This window comes from Dendrobates tinctorius, unplaced genomic scaffold, assembly GCF_039654945.1.
Source record: "Dendrobates tinctorius isolate UK_male_01 unplaced genomic scaffold, ASM3965494v1 ptg000250l, whole genome shotgun sequence".
Taxonomy (NCBI): domain Eukaryota; kingdom Metazoa; phylum Chordata; class Amphibia; order Anura; family Dendrobatidae; genus Dendrobates; species Dendrobates tinctorius.
This window is the reverse complement of record NW_027361917.1, coordinates 27,128,152-27,149,138: the sequence shown is the minus strand read 5'-3', so window position 1 is coordinate 27,149,138 and position 20,987 is coordinate 27,128,152. Positions and strand designations below refer to the sequence as shown.

The window sequence follows — 20,987 nt, the reverse complement described above, 5'->3', positions numbered from 1 at the left end:
GTGAAACTGGGCAAATGGTACCGCCTCCATTGCTGCTGCCATCCTGCCAAGTACTCTCATGGTATACCGGAGAGATCTGGGGGACTTGCGGAGGAGTGTGTGAACTCCCAGACGGAGAGCCAGTGCCTTGTCCCTGGGGAGGATCACCAGACCCTTGGAGGTGTCGAATAGCATCCTCAGGAAGGTCAGAGACTGACTCGGGGTAGTCGAGGACTTCTGTAAATTGACTAACCATCCCAGGCGCCTCAGAGTGTCGATCGTGATCGAGACGTTGACCTCGCAGTCCTTGAGGGTGGAGGCCTTGATGAGAAGGTCGTCCAGGTATGGAACGACTACTATGCCTCTGGAGTGCAGAACATCCATGGTAGCTGCCATGACCTTTGTAAATGTTCTGGGGGCCGTGGCCAGACCGAACGGGAGGGCCACAAACTGATAATGGTCTTGGTTGATTGCGAATCTGAGAAACCTCTGATGGGAGGGAGCAATTGGTATATGCAGGTATGCGTCCTGTATGTCTATGGAGGCAAGATATTCTCCTTTTTCCATAGACGCAACGATTGACCGGAGGGATTCCATGCGGAAGTGACGAACTCGAACGTACTTGTTGAGTTGCTTGAGGTCTAGTATGGGTCGGACGCTGCCTCCCTTCTTGGGCACCACGAACAGGTTGGAGTAGAACCCTCGGAAGCGCTCTTCTGCTGGGACTGGCACTATGACTCCTGCTCGCAGGAGGGAAGAAACCGCTTGACGGAAGGCCTGAGCTTTGAGCGGGGATTTTGGAGGGACAGATGGAAAAAACCTGTGCGGTGGGCTGGTAGTAAACTCGATTTTGTATCCTGAAGACACTATTTCCTTGACCCACTTGTCTTCTGTAATAGGCAGCCAGACCTGCTGAAAGAGTAGCAGTCGTCCGCCAACAAGTGGGGTGTCTTCGAGAGGGCATGAGTCAGGACGAGGGAAAAGTCTGAGGTTTTCCTCCTTTAGGTTTTGCCTGGCTTGCCTTTGATTGCCAGTTCCTGTCCGGCCTCTGTGCCGCCGTGTGTTGTCCCTGCGGGGGGAACGATTACGGTTTTGTGCTGGGCGTGAGACGGACCAGCCCGAAGAATTCCGAAAGGATCGGAAACGAGATTGATTACGCCTTTTAAACGTGCGTTTTGGTCTTAGTTGAGGGAGGGAAGTACTTTTGCCCCCGGTAGCATTGGATATCATTGTATCCAGCTTTTCACCGAAAAGACGGCCACTGAAGTACGGGAGATTTGTTAGGGACTTTTTTGAGGCCACATCCGCTTTCCATTCTCTTAGCCAGAGAATACGCCGGATTGTAATGGCGTTTGATGCTATTCCCGCTATTCCTCTTGCAGAGTCCAACGCTGCAAGGACCATGTAATCTGCCACCACTGCAATTTGCACCGCCTGGTCCGCCATCTGAGGATTTGAAGCTTGAAGGCCCTTTTGCAATAGAGCAGCCCAAGCCATGATGGCCTTGGCTGCCCAGACTAAAGCAAATGCGGGAGCCAAAGAGGCACCTGCCGCTCAAAGATTGAACGAGCCATGCGTTCGACTTGTCTGTCTGCCGTGTCCTTGAGGGTTGATCTGTCCGGCAGCGAGAGAAGCGTTTGTGCTGCCAGCCCAGAGACTGGAGGGTCCACTTCAGGCGGATCTGTCCAATCCTTGGTGTCTTTCTGTGGAAAGGGGTATTTTGCTTCCAAATACTTGCGATTGGCGAATTTTTTCTCAGGCTGCGAAAAATGCTTAGAAAGGATTTTTTGGAATTCCGGGTGATTAGGGAAGACCTTCGATGGTTTCTGAACACTTTCAAAGGAAATGTTGTGTTCTGGTGCTTCCGGGGTTGGATCTGAAATGTCCAGCACCCGAAGGATGGAAGAGACGATATCCTCAACTATCGCAGTATTGCTAGGGGGACTAGGGAGCAAAGCGTTCTCTGTTTCGTTATCTGAATTGGAGTCACATATGCCCTCTGAGTCCTGCGCATCGCTAAGGAGCTCCCTAGCGGGCGAACTAGAGCGGAGGTTTCCCGTAGTCTGGGATCATTGTGGAGATCCGCATTGTCCTTCTCTATCAGGGGACGGCCTCGGTGACCTGAGGCCACTGTGTCTTTCCCTGGAGGGGGAAGACCTATTGCTATGTGAGGACACAGCTGAACGCGACCTGTGGGTCCGCTTACGCCTCGAACTGTCGGAAGCGCCCTGATCATGAGACCGGACGTCCCTTTGCTGGGTAACGTTCATAGCCGAGACACGACCCTGCAGAGCCTGCAGTAATGTGGAGGTCAGGTTATCTATAGACTGTGTCATAGACTGCGACATCTGAGTTGCCCATTTCAGCGCAGTAGCGGTCGCAGAAGCGTTGGTAGGGACTTCTTGGGGTTCTGCTCCGTTTTTTTGGGTACAGTCCCGGCAGTGCGGATACGTGCTGCCGCTGGGGAGAGTGGCCTTGCAGGCTGTGCAGACTGCATAAAAGCAGTCTTGCCTGGTTCTTTTCTTTGAGCCCGACATAGTACCTAGGCTGATTAATAGAGACCCTACAGGGGTATCTACGCAGAGGAAAAAGGAGTAGGAGAGCGCTATAGGTTATAGGAATTCACAGCTGAGTACCAAGGACCCAGCTGTGATCTTACCCCACCGGTGCTCCCCTTAGGTCCAGCGCTGATAAGCCCCATGTCCTGTGCCCCCCGGAGACTCTGTGCTGCCTTCCTCCAGGTGCAGCAAGATGGCCACCGGATTCTGAGGTGGAGAGGGAAGGGGGCGGAGAGCTGGAAAAGGGCGCGCTGGGCCATGTAAAAGCGCGCCCTTCCTGCCTCGATCCGCCCCTTCTATGACACTGCAGTGTCATTTTCGTCATCCGGGGGGGCGTGCCAGGGGCGGGCCGGGGGGCGGGGAAAAGGCGGCGGCTTCGGCTAGGCCGAAGCCGCGGTCTAAATTAGAGGCCTGATGCCCAGGAGGGCTCCAGAGCGGCGCGGTAGTCCGGGAGGGGGTCGGATTTGCACCGGACGCCGCCAGAATGGGCGACTGGCTAGCGGTGGGGGCAGCAGTGCTAGCGGTTCCTGTGTGGGTGGTCCCTGGAGCGCCATGGAGCCACTGCTGCTGCAGAGGCAGGGGCGCAGAAAGCCCTGTCTCTGCTGTGCCACGTCTGCCTGCACCCTCCCCCGGCCCCTGGGCTGGGGTCCCTGGTGCAGAATGCTGTCTGTACTCCGACCCTACCTGCGGCGTCTCAACCTAATGCCCCCTGCGGGGGATTAGGGAGGGTGCGTCTGTCACCGTCAGGGGGTCTTCATCCTTGCCTCAACCTCAACCCAGACCCTGAAGGGGGTTGGGGAAGGAGGGGGGGGTCTCAACTTCGGACCAGTACCCGAGGGACTGGGGAAGGAGCGACATGGGGGACCGCCATCTCTACTTCAACTGGGCACCCCTAAAAAGGGGGCCAAGGAAGGAGCCATGCCGGGAGTCTCGCTGGAGACCCACTTTTCTTCATCTGTTCCGACGAAAGGAAAAAAAGAAAAAAAGGTGTGCCTCCTTGCGACACTAAGCAAAAACTGGAGAAGGCTGACGCCGTCCAGGGGTGTATACTGCAGAGGAGGAGCCAAAGTTAATCTTTTTCAGATTATGCATAGTGTCGCCTCCTAGTGGACAGCAGCATAACACCCACGGTTCTGTGTCCCCCAATAAGGCGACAGAGTAAAAAAGCTATAAACAGAAAATGTATTACCTCTTCATTTACATCCCATTACTTGCTACGATCATGACATCCCAAAAGGTTTTCTGAAATTATAAAGTGATGGCGTATCGCTAGGATGAGGGACCCAAAGACCTCAACCGATCCAGTGACAGGGGCCACAGTGCTGTTGTCACATCACATGCCCTTTTAAAATCTCCCTAAACGGCTTGAAGGAGGTAACAGTTTCCAATACAACTTTGTGGCTGAGGTGGCAGCAGTATACACCCATGGTTTCCTGTGTCTCCCAATGAAGCGATAGAGAAAGTAAAATAGTGTAGAGGCCTCAGTACTACATCAATGCTGTGGCCCTTTCATTCTCTGGATCGGTGGGGTCCCAGATGTTGTACCCCCAACAACCATGGAGCAATGCATCACTTTTTAACATTGAAATCCCTCCATATGACTGGGCGATCTGCAGACCTCCTATACCACACTTACCTTGCAGCTCCGGACCCACAGTTGTTATGATTGCACCCAAACACCGACCCAGACACTGATGTACTTCTGTATGTGAGGGAGGGACCGTCAGCAGCAATGTAAGCACTAAGGAAAGTGTTGGCTCCACATAACCCCGATACATCGGGCCACTAGAATCCACGATCAGTGCAAGTGAATGGAGAGACCAAGTCTGGGCAGAAATTAGAAAAAAGGTTCTAAACTGAAAATCTGCAAATTTCTTATTATTAATGCATTCCTACACAATAGACACAATAAAAACACCAAGTCACATAATCAAGCACTTGAATATGATATTTTCTTACCTGAACCTCTGGTGAAGTGCCATCCTGAGCAAGTGCCAGGAGAATGCTGACGCTGGTCTTCAGATGCTGCCCTGACCCAATACCTCCAACATACCGGTGCAAACAGCCAAGCGCAAGCGAGTGGCCCGTTCTGGATACCACATCCCGAGCCGACTTCAGCCTAAAATAGTAAAACAACAAACCAGGATATATCCTATTAACAATCATACTTTAGAGTAACACTCTAAAACAAAAGGGAAAACATTTAGTATAAAAATATAGACTGCGGACCACACCAATAAGGCTGAGTTCACACGTGGCGTTTTTTTCGCGTTTCCGCGGCGGTTTTAACCACGCGATTTTGCCGCGAAAACGCGAAAAATAAGCATCCCATGCATTCCTATTGGATTCCGCAATGCTGTGCTAATGCTGCGGTTTTTACCGCGACGGAATCGCTTCGCGGTAAAAAACGCAGCATGCTCATTATTTTGCGGAATCGCGGCGATCCCGCACCCATAGGAATGCATTGTTCCGCTTACTTCCCGCTACAGATCGCTTGGAAAACGCTAGCATTCTGCAAGCTAAATACGCTTGCAAAATGCTAGTTTTTCCGCGGGAAAATCGCGGGAATTTAAAACGCGATTTTCCCACGGACTGGAATTCCGGAATTCTCACGGTAATTTCCGCGAGAGTTCCGGTACGTGTGCACTATAATGTCAATATTCTAAAGGTAACGATGTGGGTCCTTGTAAAATGATTGTAATGATGGTGCGGGTCCTGTCCTTGTAATATGAAATTAATGCATTCCCTTTATCAAATGAAAGGCAACGCAGTGGCCATAGTTGCTTGAAAAGTTCCAAGAGTCAGTTCTGTCGCTCACTGCAGATCCCTCAGATCTCACAGACTCACTTGTCAAAGCTAAATTGGGCCATTCTGGCAATAAATGTTGCCTCTCCAACCACTTGAGCCATTCGGCCCAAAGCCTCTCCAGCGGCACATCTCAGGATAGGGTTTGGATTATCCAAGGCACCCATAACCAAAGTTAAAGCTGATTTTCGGACTTCTTCTGGACCCAGTGAGCTTTTGTTTTCTGCCAGACCCTAATGATAAGAGAATAAGGCATATAAAAGCTTTACAATCCAATATGAATGTTATGACATCTAGAATTATTAAATCCTTTACCAAGAAATAATAGAATCAGTGGATTCTCCATGATGTATAATTCTGAGGAAAACTATAAAAAAAAAAATACTTGGGGTAATTATAATGCAAATTTGGGTACTTACCGTAAAATTTTTCTTGGAGCCTTCAATCGGGGGAACACAGAAAACCATGGGTGTGTGCTGCTGCCACTAGGAGGCTGACAATAGGCAAGAAAATAAGTGAGCTCCTCCTCAGTAGTATACACCCACCGACCGGAGCCAAGCTGATCAGTTAGTGTGAAAGCAGTAGGAGAAGCAACCTAAAATTAAAATAGATTGGTCAAACAGAAAAAGCTAAGAAGGCGGGTGCTGTGTCCCCCAATGAAGGCTCAGAGAAATAGATTTTACAGTAAATACCCCAAATCATCTTTTTTCTATCGCTTCATTGGGGAACACAGGAAACCATGGGATGTCCTAAAGCAGTCCTCAAGGGAGGGGAGAGAAAGACTAAAAAAAATGGAAGAACAGAGGAGAGAATCTCAGGATGGAAACTGGCCACAGTAATGTCACAAACCTTCTGTCTAGGCCCAAACCGCCAATGGCAGGGAAAGTGAGGTGCGTTCTTAGTAGACCCTGGGATCATAACTGGAGATAGCAAGGAAACAGCCTAGAAGGTTGCCAGATAGAGGCCTGATGACGAATGGGCTAGGAGGCTCTAGGCACAGGTGGAGAAAGCTGGAACGACATTGAGGACACCTTGACCAATGTTTAATAAACATCCAGAATGGTAGACCGAATCCAGACTGGAAAGCCATTATGACGACTCTCTGAAACAAGAACAATTCGTTCATCTATTCGAGCATCTAAAGGCTGTACAAGACAGGAAGAGGCATGGAAGCGTACTCTGAAGAGGACAGTATATCTTAGAGAGCAGACAGAGTAAAAGTAAAAGACAGAAGTAAAAACGCTTAAATCCAAGAAAACTCTTGCACATGTGGATTGCAAACAGAGTGCACCGTACAAATATATGCTGGGTCGAAATAGGGGACTACTTGACCCGTTGAGATTGAACCAAAATGAAAAGTATGCTCTAATGGACTTTAGGGTCTTCACAATGTACTGAAAAAAGCCATGAAACCTGTGTGATATGGGTAAGAAAAACAAAGTCTTCTGTTGCATAGGATGGCTATACCGCAAACTTGAACCTCGTAAATACACTGGAGAGGTGCCTAGGCCAAAGGGTAACGCAGTTAACTGACAGCGAAAAAACTAAGTGGTCAAGAAAGGGTAAGTGAGTGGAGGCACGAACAAGTCCACAGAACAGAAGCAGCTGCAGGTTCCCTGGACGAAAACCCAATAGCAGAGGTTCCATCCTGGAAGGCATCTTTCCCATAGAAACTAGGTTAATTCTGGCGCATGGGAGAGAACAGGCAAGAGATGACACCAATGAGGGCCCTTGTCCATTTTGGTCCCAGACAGGCCGTGAAAAGGGAAGGATATGGGTTCTCTGAATGCAGAGCCGAATATCTTGACATGATCCACAGCGTGACTGATTTCAGCGATGATATAGAGAACTGTCAGCAGCTGTAAGGAGAGAACAACAAAATACCCACTCGTATGGACAATCTGCTCCGTGAGGTGAGACAACTCATGGAGGGGAGCCCAGTAGTATGTCTGGCACAGAAAACCGGACAAGGAGGGACAGCTTTGTCGAAACAGCTAGCAGAAAAAAAAAGGCACAAGTGCTAACCCTGTGAATTGCAGGGCATAAGGTTACGGATTTCGTATGCTGGTATGCATTGTCCAGGTGAGACCACCTATAAATACTGAAAAAGGATACAATTCTTGCAGAAGAGGAGGACCTGTCTAGTACCGACTAACAGAAAGGAGACTGAGGCAATGAAACCACCTCAAGGCCAGTTGGACTGCGCTGCGATCAGCCATGCATAGATGATGGGTATGATTCACTGGGTAATGAACAGACCACTAGACCATGCGATCAGCCATGTGGTTCATAGTAGATTGTGGCACTAACTGTGGCACTAATTCACAGGATAGTGGACAGAGCAATATGATCACTGCTCCGACCAAAAAATGGGTCTGACCCATTGGATAGTGGACAGAGAACTTGGACCACTGATGCGATCAACTATGTGGTGGTGGTGGCAGATAGTGTAACCGACTCACTGGATAGTGGACAGAGAACTAAAACCACTGCTGCATTTGACCATGTGATACGTGGTAGAAAATGGAATTGACTTGCTGGATGCAGGACAGAGCACCTGGATCTCTGCTGCGAACAACCAAGTGATTCTTGGTGGATCGCTGTCGTGATCAGTCATGTGGTACATAGTAGATGGAGGAAATAACTCACTGTGAGATGGACAGAGCACCTGAGCCTCTGCTGCCATCAGTCATGTAATTGATGGTACATAGTGGGGTTAGCTCATTGTATGGTGGACAGAGCACATTACCCACTGCTGCAATCAGTCATGTGGTTGATGGTACATGGTGGGACTGGCTAACTGTATGGTGGATAGAGCACATTACCTGCTGCTGCGATCAGTCATGTGGTTGATGGTACATGGTGGGACTAGCTCACTGTATGGTGGATAGAGCACATTACCCGCTGCTACAATCAGTCATGTGGTTGATGGTCCATGGTGGGACTGGCTCACTGTATGGTGGACAGAGTACATTACCCGCTGCTGCAGTCATGTGGTTGATGGTACATGGTGCGACTGGCTCACTGTCTGGTGGATAGAGCACATTACCCGCTGCTGCAATCAGTCATGTGGTTGATGGTCTATGGTGGGACTGGCCTACTGTATAGTGGACAGAGTACATTACCCGCTGCTACGATCAGTCATGTAATTGATGGTACATAGTGGGACTGGCTCACTGTATGGTGGACAGAGCACATTACCCGCAGCTGCGATCAGTCATGCGGTTGATGGTACACGGTGTGACCGGCTCATTGTATGGTAGGCGGTGCACTTGGACCACAGCTGCGGTGAAACATGTAGTTCTTGGTGGATGGTGGGACTGGCACATTGTATGGTGGGCAGAACACTTGGACTGCTGCTGTGGTTTGGTTCATGGCGGGTCTGAATCAATGGATAGTGAACAGCAACCAAGTCCAGCTGCAGTCATATTGTACATGGGAGAAGGTGTGTTTAAGTTACCAGGAATGGTGGACAGTATACCCAGTGATTAGCGATGGGAAAATGCTCCATCTGGCAGTAGGAATTTAAACGTCGGATCTGAATTGGATAGTGGCCCGCGAGGGAAGGGACGAACTTTAATGACCGGCTGCTGGAGCTGTGCGCTAGGAGCGAGAACTCGAAACATATAGGAAGGCCCGTGGGATATCCTGTGTGTAGGTTAACGAAACAGATAGGAATCTGCTCTGGATAACTAACATGCTCTTATCCACCCAGAGAGAGATAAGAGGGGGCGCTCTTATTAAGGGCTGAAGAGGGGCAGATAAAAGCCAAACAGGAGAGATTGCTGCTGAGGGCAAAAGCACTGAAGATCTCTGAAGGTCTGCTGGAGTCTGCGCACAATCCCAGAACACAGAACCAGAACTGGAGGTTAGCTGGGCAGCTGGGGGCGCATCTGACCTGAGAAGTGGGTCTTGTCAGGAGCCAAAAAGTAAATTTTAATGTGAAGCCATCAGAAGAGCCAGAAAGGCGCAGAGGTCACAGCGGGGTCCTTGAAAAGCACAAATGGAAGAGGGAAACAACAGGGAAAAGATGCTAACTCCTGCCGGGAACTCCTAATTTTTCCTGAGCATAAATATGTAAATAAAAACACTTCTACTTTAAAAAAAAAAAAAAAAACACTGGAGAGTTACTGTGAGCCGGGACCTGAGGACAAGGGTAAAAGCCTGTCCTGAAGGCCCCAGAGTCCATCTTCGCAGAACGATAAGGAAGACTGTCCTCAAGTGGATCCCGGAGGCTGTCTTCCAAGTGTCTAGAAGGTACAGGTTCCCTCTTACTTTCCCTGCACGTCAGGCTCTGGGAGGGCGAGCGGCCGGGGAATGGAGGCAAGAACCGTCTGCCTGTCCCTCTGAGCAAAATATGGATGAATGAACTCATGGAGATCAACATCCAACACTGCGGAGACACCATCACATGTTTCTCAACGCAGTGATGCTAGAGCATTGCCCCCATCCCTTATGGGAAATATGCAAAAACATGTAAATCAAGAGCCGCGGAGACACCATCACATGTTTCTCAACGCAAGCAATGACTAGCCAGGTCTTTCACCGGGAAGGAACAACCACGGGAAGGGCAGTCTCCAATGAAGGAAACCACCTATGCCAAAACATGGTATCCATCCACAGGCAGCTGTTTCGGGGTATTGCCCCTCATCAGTGTGGAGTAGGAAACTGGCTAGTAGGAGCAATGCCTAGTAAAAGACTGTGAAAAATGAGGATGAATGAACTCATGGAGATCAACATCCAACACTGCGGAGACATCATCACATGTTTCTCAACGCAGTGATGCTAGAGCATTGCCCCCATCCCTTATGGATGTTGATCTCCATGAGTTCATTCATCCTCATTTTTCACAGTCTTTTACTAGGCATTGCTCCTACTAGCCATTGGAGACTGCCCTTCCCGTGGCTGTTCCTTCCCGGTGAAAGACTTGGCTAGTCATTGCTTGCGTTGAGAAACATGTGATGGTGTCTCCGCGGCTCTTGATTTACATGTCCCTCTGAGCAGATGCCCCAAACACTCTTCATGTGTTGGGCGGGGATAGGGTCCTGCCTGGTAGACACAAGAGGGTACAGTAGTGATGCAACCGCACACTGTGCTTTCGGTCTCTGGGGAAGGGGGGTGGGAATCAGAGTGACACAATCCACTCTGACGCCTGTAGCAGCCTACAAGGTTGCTTTACAAACTGTATCTGAAAGAGAAAGGGAAATCATTAATAAAACACAACAAAACCTAAAAAGTAGAAACTGAGCTGAGTGCTTCCCTGTGTCTGCCTCGTTCTGACACTAAGCTAAGATCAGCTTGGCTCCGGTTGGTGACTATAAACTACTGAAGAGAGGCTTTTTTTTTTCCTAGCCTGGTGCCAGCCTCCCGGTGGCAGCAGTATACACCCTTGATTTTTCGAGTCCCCCAATGAAGTGATAGAGAAATACAATATGGGGTCTGGATTAATTAAAAAAAAAAAGAAAAATCAACAAAGAGAAGAATATTTTATAGATGCATTGAAAAAAGACATGAGGTAAGGTAAGTACCGAGATAAAGGATAAGAATCCATAGTAAGTATCCAATAAGATTTTAGGCTACATTAAACCTTAAATGGCACACTACAGAGCTTTACCTGCATTAAAATGAATCTGTCATCACAAAACGAATGTTCATACCAAGAACAGGTGCTAGTTAATTGCACCTTCCTAACAAATTATTTTCCATCTATCTCCAAAACAAAGGTGCACCAAATTGTTTGGCAACACCAAAAGTGCGGAAAGCACCTATGCTTGGAATGAACATTCCCTTTCAGTCCCTTATAAGGCCAATTTCACACATTCAGTACTTGGTCAGTATTTTACATTGTTTGTAAGCCAAAACCAGGAGTGGAACAATCAGAGGAAAAGTAGAATAGAAACACGTCACCACTTCTGTATTTATCACCCTCTCCTGGTTTTGACTTCCAAATACTGATGTAAAATACTGACCAAATACTGAACGTGTGAACGTGGCCTAAAACAGCAAATGGAAAAGAATATTTTTTGAAATACAATTAGGATATTTAATCCAGTTCCCCACTGCACAAGTCTATACCTTGAGAGCACTGAGCACTGCTGTAAAGATGTTGAGCTGCACGGACTGCTGACGGACTCCCTTCGCCTGCTTCACACACTCTGCAAAATGGTCCAGCATTTGTAATCTAGAAAGCAAGGCCAGACGTTTTCTTAGAATCAGAATCACACATTTTATTTCCTATACACAGACTCTCCGATGCCATCAGGACATGAAGAGTATCCGAGTAAAGCTGCATTCCGATGGCCATAATACAGTTCTTCAAGGTGCCAAAAATGCATGTAGTCCAGAGGATGAAAACAAATCAAGAAAATCATTCCTATATTTTTTGTTGATCTAAGTTTTCCTGCATTGTTTGATGAATCCAATCCCATTCCTATACAGTACAATTTATGCACAGAGCAGTATTACAGCTGTGTGAACAGGACCTCAGTGCATGGCTTCGTATCTATGGCCTCCTAAGTCTGTAGTATTGCTACACCATGGTAAGTTTACCTACAAAGCTATGGAAAAAGTGACGTTGCGAACAGTGGTTACAAAAAAAGGCGACCAGCTGAGCCTTTCAGCACATTTTTTTTGTGCCGAAAACGCCCCCTCGGCTTATACACGAGTCAACTGTCCCAGAAAGGGAGGGGGGAGCAGCGGGTGACAGAGGCAGGAGCCGGCGGCTGTGGCTAAAGCCTGTGCTGCTGCTAAAGAGAAATGAATATTCATTTCTCTTACAGTTGTGGCCAAAAGTATTGACACCCCTGCAATTCTGTCAGATAATACTCAAGTTTCTTCCTGAAAATGATTGCAAACACAAATTCTTTGGTATTATTATCTTCATTTAATTTGTCTTAAATGAAAAAACACAAAAGAGAATGAAGCTAAAAGCAAAACATTGATTATTTCACACAAAACTCCAAAAATGGGCCAGACAAAAGTATTGGCACCCTCAGCCTAATACTTGGTTGCACAACCTTTAGCCAAAATAACTGCAACCAACCGCTTCCGGTAACCATCAATGAGTTTCTTACAATGTTCTGCTAGAATTTTAGACCATTCTTCTTTGGCAAACTGCTCCAGGTCCCTGATATTTGAAGGGTGCCTTCTCCAAACTGCCATTTTTAGATCTCTCCACAGGTGTTCTATGGGATTCAGGTCTGGACTCATTGCTGGCCACCTTAGAAGTCTCCAGTGCTTTCTCTCAAACCATTTTCTAGTGCTTTTTGAAGTGTGTTTTGGGTCATTGTCCTGCTGGAAGACCCATGACCTCTGAGGTTGACCCAGCTTTCTCACACTGGGCCCTACATTATGCTGCAAAATTTGTTGGTCGTCTTCTGACTTCATAATGCCATGCACACGGTCAAGCAGTCCAGTGCCAGAGGCAGCAAAACAACCCCAAAACATCAGGGAACCTCCGCCATGTTTGACTGCAGGGACCGTGTTCTTTTCTTTGAATGCCTCTTTTTTTTCTCCTGTAAACTCTATGTTGATGCCTTTGCCCAAAAAGCTCTACTTTTGTCTCATCTGACCAGAGAACATTCTTCCAAAACGTTTTAGGCTTTTTCAGGTAAGTTTTGGCAAACTCCAGCCTGGCTTTTTTATGTCTCTGGGTAAGAAGAGGGGTCTTCCTGGGTCTCCTACCACACAGTCCCTTTTCATTCAGACGCCGACGGATAGTACGGGTTGACACTGTTGTACCCTCGGGCTGCAGGGCAGCTTGAACTTGTTTGGATGTTAGTCGAGGTTCTTTATCCAACATCTGCACAATCTTGCGTTGAAATCTTTTGTCAATTTTTCTTTTCCGTCTACATCTAGGGAGGTTAGCCACAGTGCCATGGGCTTTAAACTTCTTGATGACACTGCGCACGGTAGACACAGGAACATTCAGGTCTTTGGAGATGGACTTGTAGCCTTGAGATTGCTCATGCTTCCTCACAATTTGGTTTCTCAAGTCCTCAGACAGTTCTTTGGTCGTCTTTCTTTTCTCCATGCTCAATGTGGTACACACAAGGACACAGGACAGAGGTTGAGTCAACTTTAATCCATGTCAACTGGCTGCAAGCGTGATTTAGTTATTGCCAACACCTGTTAGGTGCCACAGGTAAGTTACAGGTGCTGTTAATTACACAAATTAGAGAAGCATAACATGATTTTTCAAACAGTGCCAATACTTTTGTCCACCCTCTTTTTATGTTTGGTGTGGAATTATATCCAATTTGGCTTTAGGACAATTCTTTTTGTGTTTTTTCATTTAAGACAACTGAAATGAAGATAATAATACCAAAGAATTTGTGTTTGCAATCATTTTCAGGAAGAAACTGAGTATTATCTGACAGAATTGCAGCGGTGTCAATGCTTTTGGCCACACAGTGACATCTGCAGCCACAGCCGCCGGCTTCCAGAAGACATCCTACTCAAACCCTCCTGTGCGCCCTCGATGCATCTCGTTGGTTCCGGCTTCCAGCAGCATTTCCAGCCGAGCAATCATGTGCCCCCGCTCATTAAGGTAATGAATGTGCACGCGTCTCCACTCCCATAGGCGTGGAGGGAATATTCATTACCTTAATGAGCGGCGCCACGCGATTGCTCGGCACAGAAAGAGCTGCTGGAAGCCAGAACGAGATGTTGCGAGGGCGCGCAGGTGGGAGAGTAGGATTTTTTTTTTTGTAATAGGAAACACGCATACAAGGGTAGGAGGTGGGGGCACGCATACCAGGACAGCGACGGGGGAGTAATGCATACCAGGACAGCGACGGGGGAGTAATGCATACCAGGACAGCGACGGGGGGAGCCATGCATAAAAAAGGACAGTGACGGGGGAGCCATGCATACAAGGACAATGACAAGGGGAGCCACGCATACCAGGACAGGTATGAGGGGACAATGCATACCCGGGCTATACGCGAGTCAATAAGTTGACCCAGTTTTTCGTGGCAAAATTAGGTGCTTCGCCTTACACTCAGGTCGGCTTATACTCGAGAATATACAGTATCACCAATCCATTGGATAGGTAATAGTTGTTGATCTGTGGGGCTCCAACTGTTCGGACCTGCATCGATTTGCAGAAAAGGGCACTTTTTTAAAAAAATAAATCTGATAAATTTGATTGAAAAGCAATTCATTACATTTTATATTTTCCAAAATGTAACAGAACACAAACGATAAAAAGGAATAGAGTAATACTTAGTGCATTATCCCAAAATATGTAACTTTCAATTTGTGTTATGTGAACATTGCGAATCAGGTCCATCATCAAAGAACAGCGCACCTACCTCCCCATTATAATGGAGCAGCAGTGCACATGCCCGATTGCTGTTCCATTGCCTATGGGGTTTCAGAGTGCTGCGCTCGGCTTTTTCCAGCAGCCCCACAAAAAATTACCAGTTTTCACAAGACAACCCCTTTAAAACTAGTATAGACCACAGGATTTAAATAAAACAGCCGACTATTGCCATACTAACCTGTGCTTGAATGACACATGAGGGAAAACAACACCAAAGAGAGCTACGGAGGCATCAATGACCGAAACGCCAAGAGGCAGTGGTCCTGGCACAGCCTCACCGGCTGGGATCCGAAGGTAGATAGAGGAGGGGTCATGCTCTAGGGCGCCACTTCCAGACGCACTGTTGGGTTGTAGCTGCACAAAGGAATTCCAGAAACAAGATTTTCAAACATGATAGCACATTATAAACGATATGTATCTATTACAATGTAATCAACCCTATTTATATTCGGTCCCCCAAACCAGCACCAGTACACGCATCCTATGTACTGGGTTCTGAGACTCAGCGCCACCATACCATATGTATAGGTAAGTAATTTCATTCATTTACAAAGAGACTGAATTTTCTGAATTTCAAGTATTGGTTTTCTGTTATTTTTTGTTTTTGAGAATTTACAACTATTAAAAAGATACATTCCCTTACCTGATCTTCAATTGACTTGTGGTCGGTCTCCTGCAGCCAAGAGCCCAGCAGAACGCTGTCATCGTAGTGACACAGGGAGCGCAGTAAAGACGTGGTAGTGTTAGAAGAGTTGTCAGTCAAGGTAAATTCAGCCACAAGTTCCCGGAGAAGCACATTAAAGTTTCCTAAAAGTTACAATCAGAAAGTCTGAGACATTAGATGGAAATAAAGAAGTAGAAAATTATATTGCAAGTCATATTTGGATCTACATGTTTTACAGCCCCCAACCAAAGACACTGTAAAATATCTAACTATTCTCAAATGATTCCAACTATCACAGAATAAGTCTCATAATTTAAAGTGTAACTAGACTTGTGTATTTTTTTTATATATTGTTGCCCCTCTGTATACCGGCAGGTATCTCATTCTGAGACCCTCACTACAGAGACAAGGTTCACTTATGCTGTAATGTGTTAAGATCTACTGTAATGCGTTTGCTCCACTGTACTGCAGTCGCTCCGCTGTACTGTGTTCACTCCGCTATACTGCGTTCCCTACGTGGTGGTTGTGTTAGCTTTGATCTAACTGCAGAGCTTTATGTGATTATGTGAGCAGACTGTCAGTCATGACATGTCACACTGATAACTCCCACTTTCATTTTACATAATCTCTGGAGGCAGATTCTCATGTAGATCAGTGTCCAGCCCATAGATCTTAACAGCTCATTTACATAAAAAATGTGGCATTCTTCAGAATAAGACATCGCAGATATCAAGGTATCATGTTATTCAGCTTCCTATGACTTACATGCCCATATAGACAGCTTAGGAGGGTTGAGCCTACTGATAGATTCAATTTAATGGGCAGCAACATATTAAAAAATATGTAGATGTTTAGTTACAAGTCTTAGGGTCCTGAAATTGCCATGTTACAGCTGAACCCCAGGACACGAAGCAGGATTTACACTAAACAAAGGCTAATGACATCAGAAACTAAAAAAAAAATTTTTTATCACATAACAAAATACTAACACAGAAAATTAAAAGTGCCCTGATCTGATATTCTCATGCTTCTAGAGAAATATGTTATAATGTAATAGGCAAAACAATCATTCTTGTCTGTTTGCCATTGGCAAAAGCAGATTTCCATAAAGCAGAAGCTATAAAATTAGTGCCATCTTCCCTTTCTCCGATTAATAAAGTTTTTTAATTTTAAAATGTTGTTGTTTCATTGTTCACGCTTTTTTGAAAAGATTCAATGAAAAAAGCACATCGATGTATTGAATTTTGCTTGTTATAACAAAAAACACTTTGATATATTTGGGACATTACCTATAAACAGGCCAAAAGAACCACTAAAATGTCCTCACCTTCATATGTCTTTGGAGGTAACAAAGCCAAAATGTCATAGAGTCGGAGACGGACCATAGCAGCACTCGCCTTTAGGTGTGCACCATGAGCTTTAATCACAGTCAGGATGCTGGAAGTCAGAACAATGGTACAATATCAGAAACACACACGATAAAAACCACCTTATAATCTAAGGAAAACAGAACATTTAGATATGCCAAAGATGGATTTTTTCAAAATCCACAGTGGAAAATTGAAGTTCTTATGCAGATTGGAAAGTGGATTTACACGTATATTATCCACCGTAATGGAGCTAATCTGCGGACTCTCACCTGTAAATCATTGGTCTGATCCTTACTCTATGCAGATATATTCATGAGTGTGCGCGCATACATGGAGTATAAGACTCCCTATTTACATGAATCGCAGGTGGAACATAGGAGGATTTTGTTAAGATTTAGGCATGTGAACAAGACAAAAAAATGCAGCCTTACATAGCAAGGTAGTCATGAATCATCCATTGAGTGGGACTAGTAGGGAAAATCATATACTGTAAGTGTGGAATAGGAAAACCAATATTTAAAGATTTTCTATACCCAAAATCTAAAACAATAGTGAACATCCCCATACGTAGTCAATACTTTACTTACTGAGACATCATGGTCATAGCACACTCAATGGGAGTCATCAGCTTCCTGATCACATCCTCTGTAAGAAGCTCCGGGCAATGAGCAACAAAACTGCGCATGGCTGGCAAGAAAAAAGTTCTCCAAAATTAGTTAATGTGCACACAGATATATACATAGGTAGGCAGTCAGTCAAAAAGACAGCTAGATCTATACTGCTCAAAAAAAATAAAGGGAACCTTTAAACAACACAATGTAGCTCCCAAGTCAGTCACACTTCTGTGAAATCAACCTGTGCAATTATGAAGCAACACAGATTGTGAATCAATTTCTCTTGCTGTTTTGCAAATGGAACAGACAAAAGGTAGAAATGATAGCCAATTAGCAAGACAACCCCTATAAAAGGAGTGGCTCTGCAGGGAGTGACCACAGACCATTTCTCTGATCTCATCCTTTTTAAGTGTTGTTTTGGTCACTTTTGCACTTTGCATTGCCCTCACCCCTAGAGGTATAGTAGCATGAAGCGGTGTCTACAGTACAACCCACAGAAGTTTCTCAGGTAGTGCAGCTCATCCAAAATGGAACATCAGTGAGAGCTGTAAAAAGAAGGGTAGTTGTGTCTGTCAGCACAGTCTAGAGCATAGAGCAGATACGGCACCAAGCGACAGGCAAGTACACATGAAGGGGGCAGTAGGAGGGCAACAACCCAGCAGCAGGACCGCTATCTCCTGCCTTGTGCAGGGAGGAACAGGAAGAGAAGTGCCAAAGCCCTGTAAAATGACCTCCAGCAGGCCACTAACATCCATGTGTCTATTCAAACTGTTAGAAACAGACTCCATTAGGGTGGTATGATAGCCCGACGTCCACAAGGTGGTGTTGTGCTTACAGCCCAACACCATGCAGGGCAACTGGCGCCCTATGCTCTTCATGGATGAGAGAAGGTTCACACTGAGCACATGTGACAGATGGGAGAGACTCTGGAGATGCCATGGAGAACGTCCTGCTGCCTGCAACATCCTCCAGAATGATAGGTTTGGCAGTAGGTCAGTAATGTTGTGGGGGGGCATTTTTTTGGACGGCTGCAAAGACTTCCATGTGCTAGACAAAGGTACCCTGACTGCCATTAGGTACTGGGATGAGATCCTCAGACCCCTTGTGAGACCATATGCAGGTGCACTGGGCCCCGAGTTCCTTCTGATGCATGACAATGCTAGGTCTTATGTGGCTGAGTGTGTCAGCAGTTCCTGCATGATGAAGGCATTGATGCTATGGACTGGCCTGCCTGTTTCCTGACCTGAATCATCATGTCTTGTTCCATCCACCAACGCCACGTTGCACCACAGCCTGTTCAGGAGTTGACTGATGTTTTAATCCAGCTGGGAGGAGTCACCTTAACAGGACCATGTTCAGGTGTTGTAGGGAAGTCATACATGCACGTGGAGGCCACACACACTACTGGGCATCATATTCTTGTCAAGGCATTTCCACTGAAGTTGGATCACCCTGTAATTTGATTTTCCACTTTGATTTTGAATATGTTAAAAATCCAGGCCTCCATGGGATATTCATTTTGATTTAAATTGATCATTTTTATGTTTTATAGTTCTCAATGCATTCCACTATGAAGTAAATAAAAATATTTCATTCAGTAATATCTAGGATGTGGCATTTTAGTGTTCCCTTTAATTTTTGAGCAGTATAAATTATTTCATTAGGCCATTAATATCAGATTGGTGTGGGTCTGAGTCTGACTCCCATTGGCTTGAACCTGAAGAGATGAAGCAGTAGAGGATATTGAGATACGAACTGGGGAAATCTAAGAAACATTTAATTGCTCTGCAAAAGATGGATTTTTGGTTCTTACCGCAAAATCTCTTTCTTGGAGCCTTCATTGGGGGACACAGAATACCATGGGTGTATGCTGCTGCTGCTAGGAGGCTGACACTATGCAAAACAAGAACATTAGCTCCTCCCCGGCAGTATACACCCACCGACAGGCACTAGGCACCTCAGTTGGTGCAAAAGCAGTAGGAGAAGCAACGGAAACTCTCTAAACATATGTACCAACCCAACAGGGGACTCAAAGACCCAACGCGGTACAATTTAAACAGGGAGGGTGCTGTGTCCCCCAATGAAGGCTCCAAGAAAGAGATTTTGTGGTAAGAACCAAAAATCCATCTTTCTTTATCGCCTCATTGGGGGACACAGAATACCATGGGACGTTCCAAAGCAGTCACAAGGGCGGGAACAGCAATAAGGAACGAAAGAAAAGGAAAGGCTTAGGTCGGCCGGTGCGCCACCGCCGCCTGCAGAACCTTCCTACCAACAACTGCATCAGACGAGGCCTGGGTATGAACCCTGTAGAACCTCGCAAATGTGTGCAAGGACGACCAGATCGCGGCCCTGCAAAGTTGCAGAGCCGAAGCCTGGTGTCGAACGGCCCACGAAGCTGCCACAGCCCGGGTGGAGTGAGCTCTCACTCCCGGAGGGGGCCGTTTTTCCTGAAGTCGGTATGCTTCCTGAATGGTAGAACGAATCCAGCGAGCAATCGTGGATTTGGATGCCGGAAGCCCTTTCCTGTGACCGTCAGAGATGACCAGCAATGAATCGGATTGACGAAGTGAAGCGGTCCTAGCGAGGTAGACACGCAAGGCTCTAACAACATCCAGCTTGTGGAGTGACCTCTCAAGAGGGTGAGAAGGAGCCGGACAAAAAGATGGAAGAACGATATCCTCATTGATGTGAAAGGAGGAAACCACCTTTGGCAGGAAGGAAGGAACGGGCCTGAGAACGACTTTATCCTGATGGAGCACCAGATAAGGAGAACGGCATGACAAGGCCGCTAACTCAGAAACTCTTCTGATGGATGTAATGGCGATCAAAAAGGTTACCTTCCATGAAAGAAGTGACAAAGGAATGTCCTGGATGGGTTCAAACGGCGCCTTTTGGAGAGCGCCAAGAACGAGATTGAGATCCCACGGTTCTATTGGTGAATGATGAGGAGGAGCCACATGAGCGACTCCTTGGAGGAACGTCTTAACCTGCGGTAAAGAAGCGAGCTCTCTTTGAAAGAGGATAGACAAGGCAGAAACCTGGCCCTTCAGGGTACTGAGAGACAAACCCGAATCTAAACCAGACTGGAGAAAACCCAGTATGGACGGAATGGAAAAGGCCATTGGAAAAACTTCTTTATCGTCGCACCAACGGAAAAAAGCCTTCCAACACCTGTGGTAAATGCGGGAAGAGGCTGGCTTCCTGGCTTTGATCATCGTCTGAATCACTTGGCTGGACAAACCTGATTCTCTTAGGATTGTGGCCTCAACGGCCATGCCGTTAAATTCAGAGACCGAGAATTCTCGTGGTAAAGGGGGCCTTGTGAGAGAAGATCCGGACGGTCCGGAAGTCTCCAGGGAACGTCCGCGAGCATGTTCACCAGTTCCGCATACCAAGGCCGTCTCGGCCAGTCTGGAGCCACAAGAATTACCGGAACGCCTTCCGATTTTATCTTCTTGACCACTCTTGGGATCAAGGCAAGAGGTGGAAAAAGATAAGGGAGTTGGAACTGGGACCACGGGATTACTAGAGCGTCGCAAGCGACGGCTAGAGGATCTCTGGACCTGGCTACGAAGCGCGGAACTTTGTGGTTCATTCGAGATGCCATGAGGTCGACGTCCAGAGAACCCCAGCGCTGGCATATCTGATCGAAGACTGAGGGATGGAGAG

At 46.7% G+C, this 20,987-nt stretch overlaps 1 protein-coding gene across 2 annotated transcripts in view; it reads right to left on the bottom strand.

The window, feature by feature from the left end:
* HEATR5B (HEAT repeat containing 5B) overlaps window positions 1–20,987 on the bottom strand; it is a 103,581-nt gene that overhangs the window by 55,154 nt on the left and 27,440 nt on the right. For both annotated transcript variants that reach the window (XM_073557592.1, XM_073557594.1), the window contains exons 13-20: window positions 17,289–17,388; window positions 16,659–16,768; window positions 15,311–15,474; window positions 14,846–15,021; window positions 11,418–11,523; window positions 5,385–5,575; window positions 4,497–4,656; window positions 4,174–4,363 (exon numbers count right to left, since the gene is read on the bottom strand). In XM_073557592.1, the coding sequence (XP_073413693.1) occupies window positions 4,174–4,363; window positions 4,497–4,656; window positions 5,385–5,575; window positions 11,418–11,523; window positions 14,846–15,021; window positions 15,311–15,474; window positions 16,659–16,768; window positions 17,289–17,388 (1,197 nt within the window). The remainder of the gene's footprint in view (window positions 1–4,173; window positions 4,364–4,496; window positions 4,657–5,384; window positions 5,576–11,417; window positions 11,524–14,845; window positions 15,022–15,310; window positions 15,475–16,658; window positions 16,769–17,288; window positions 17,389–20,987) is intronic.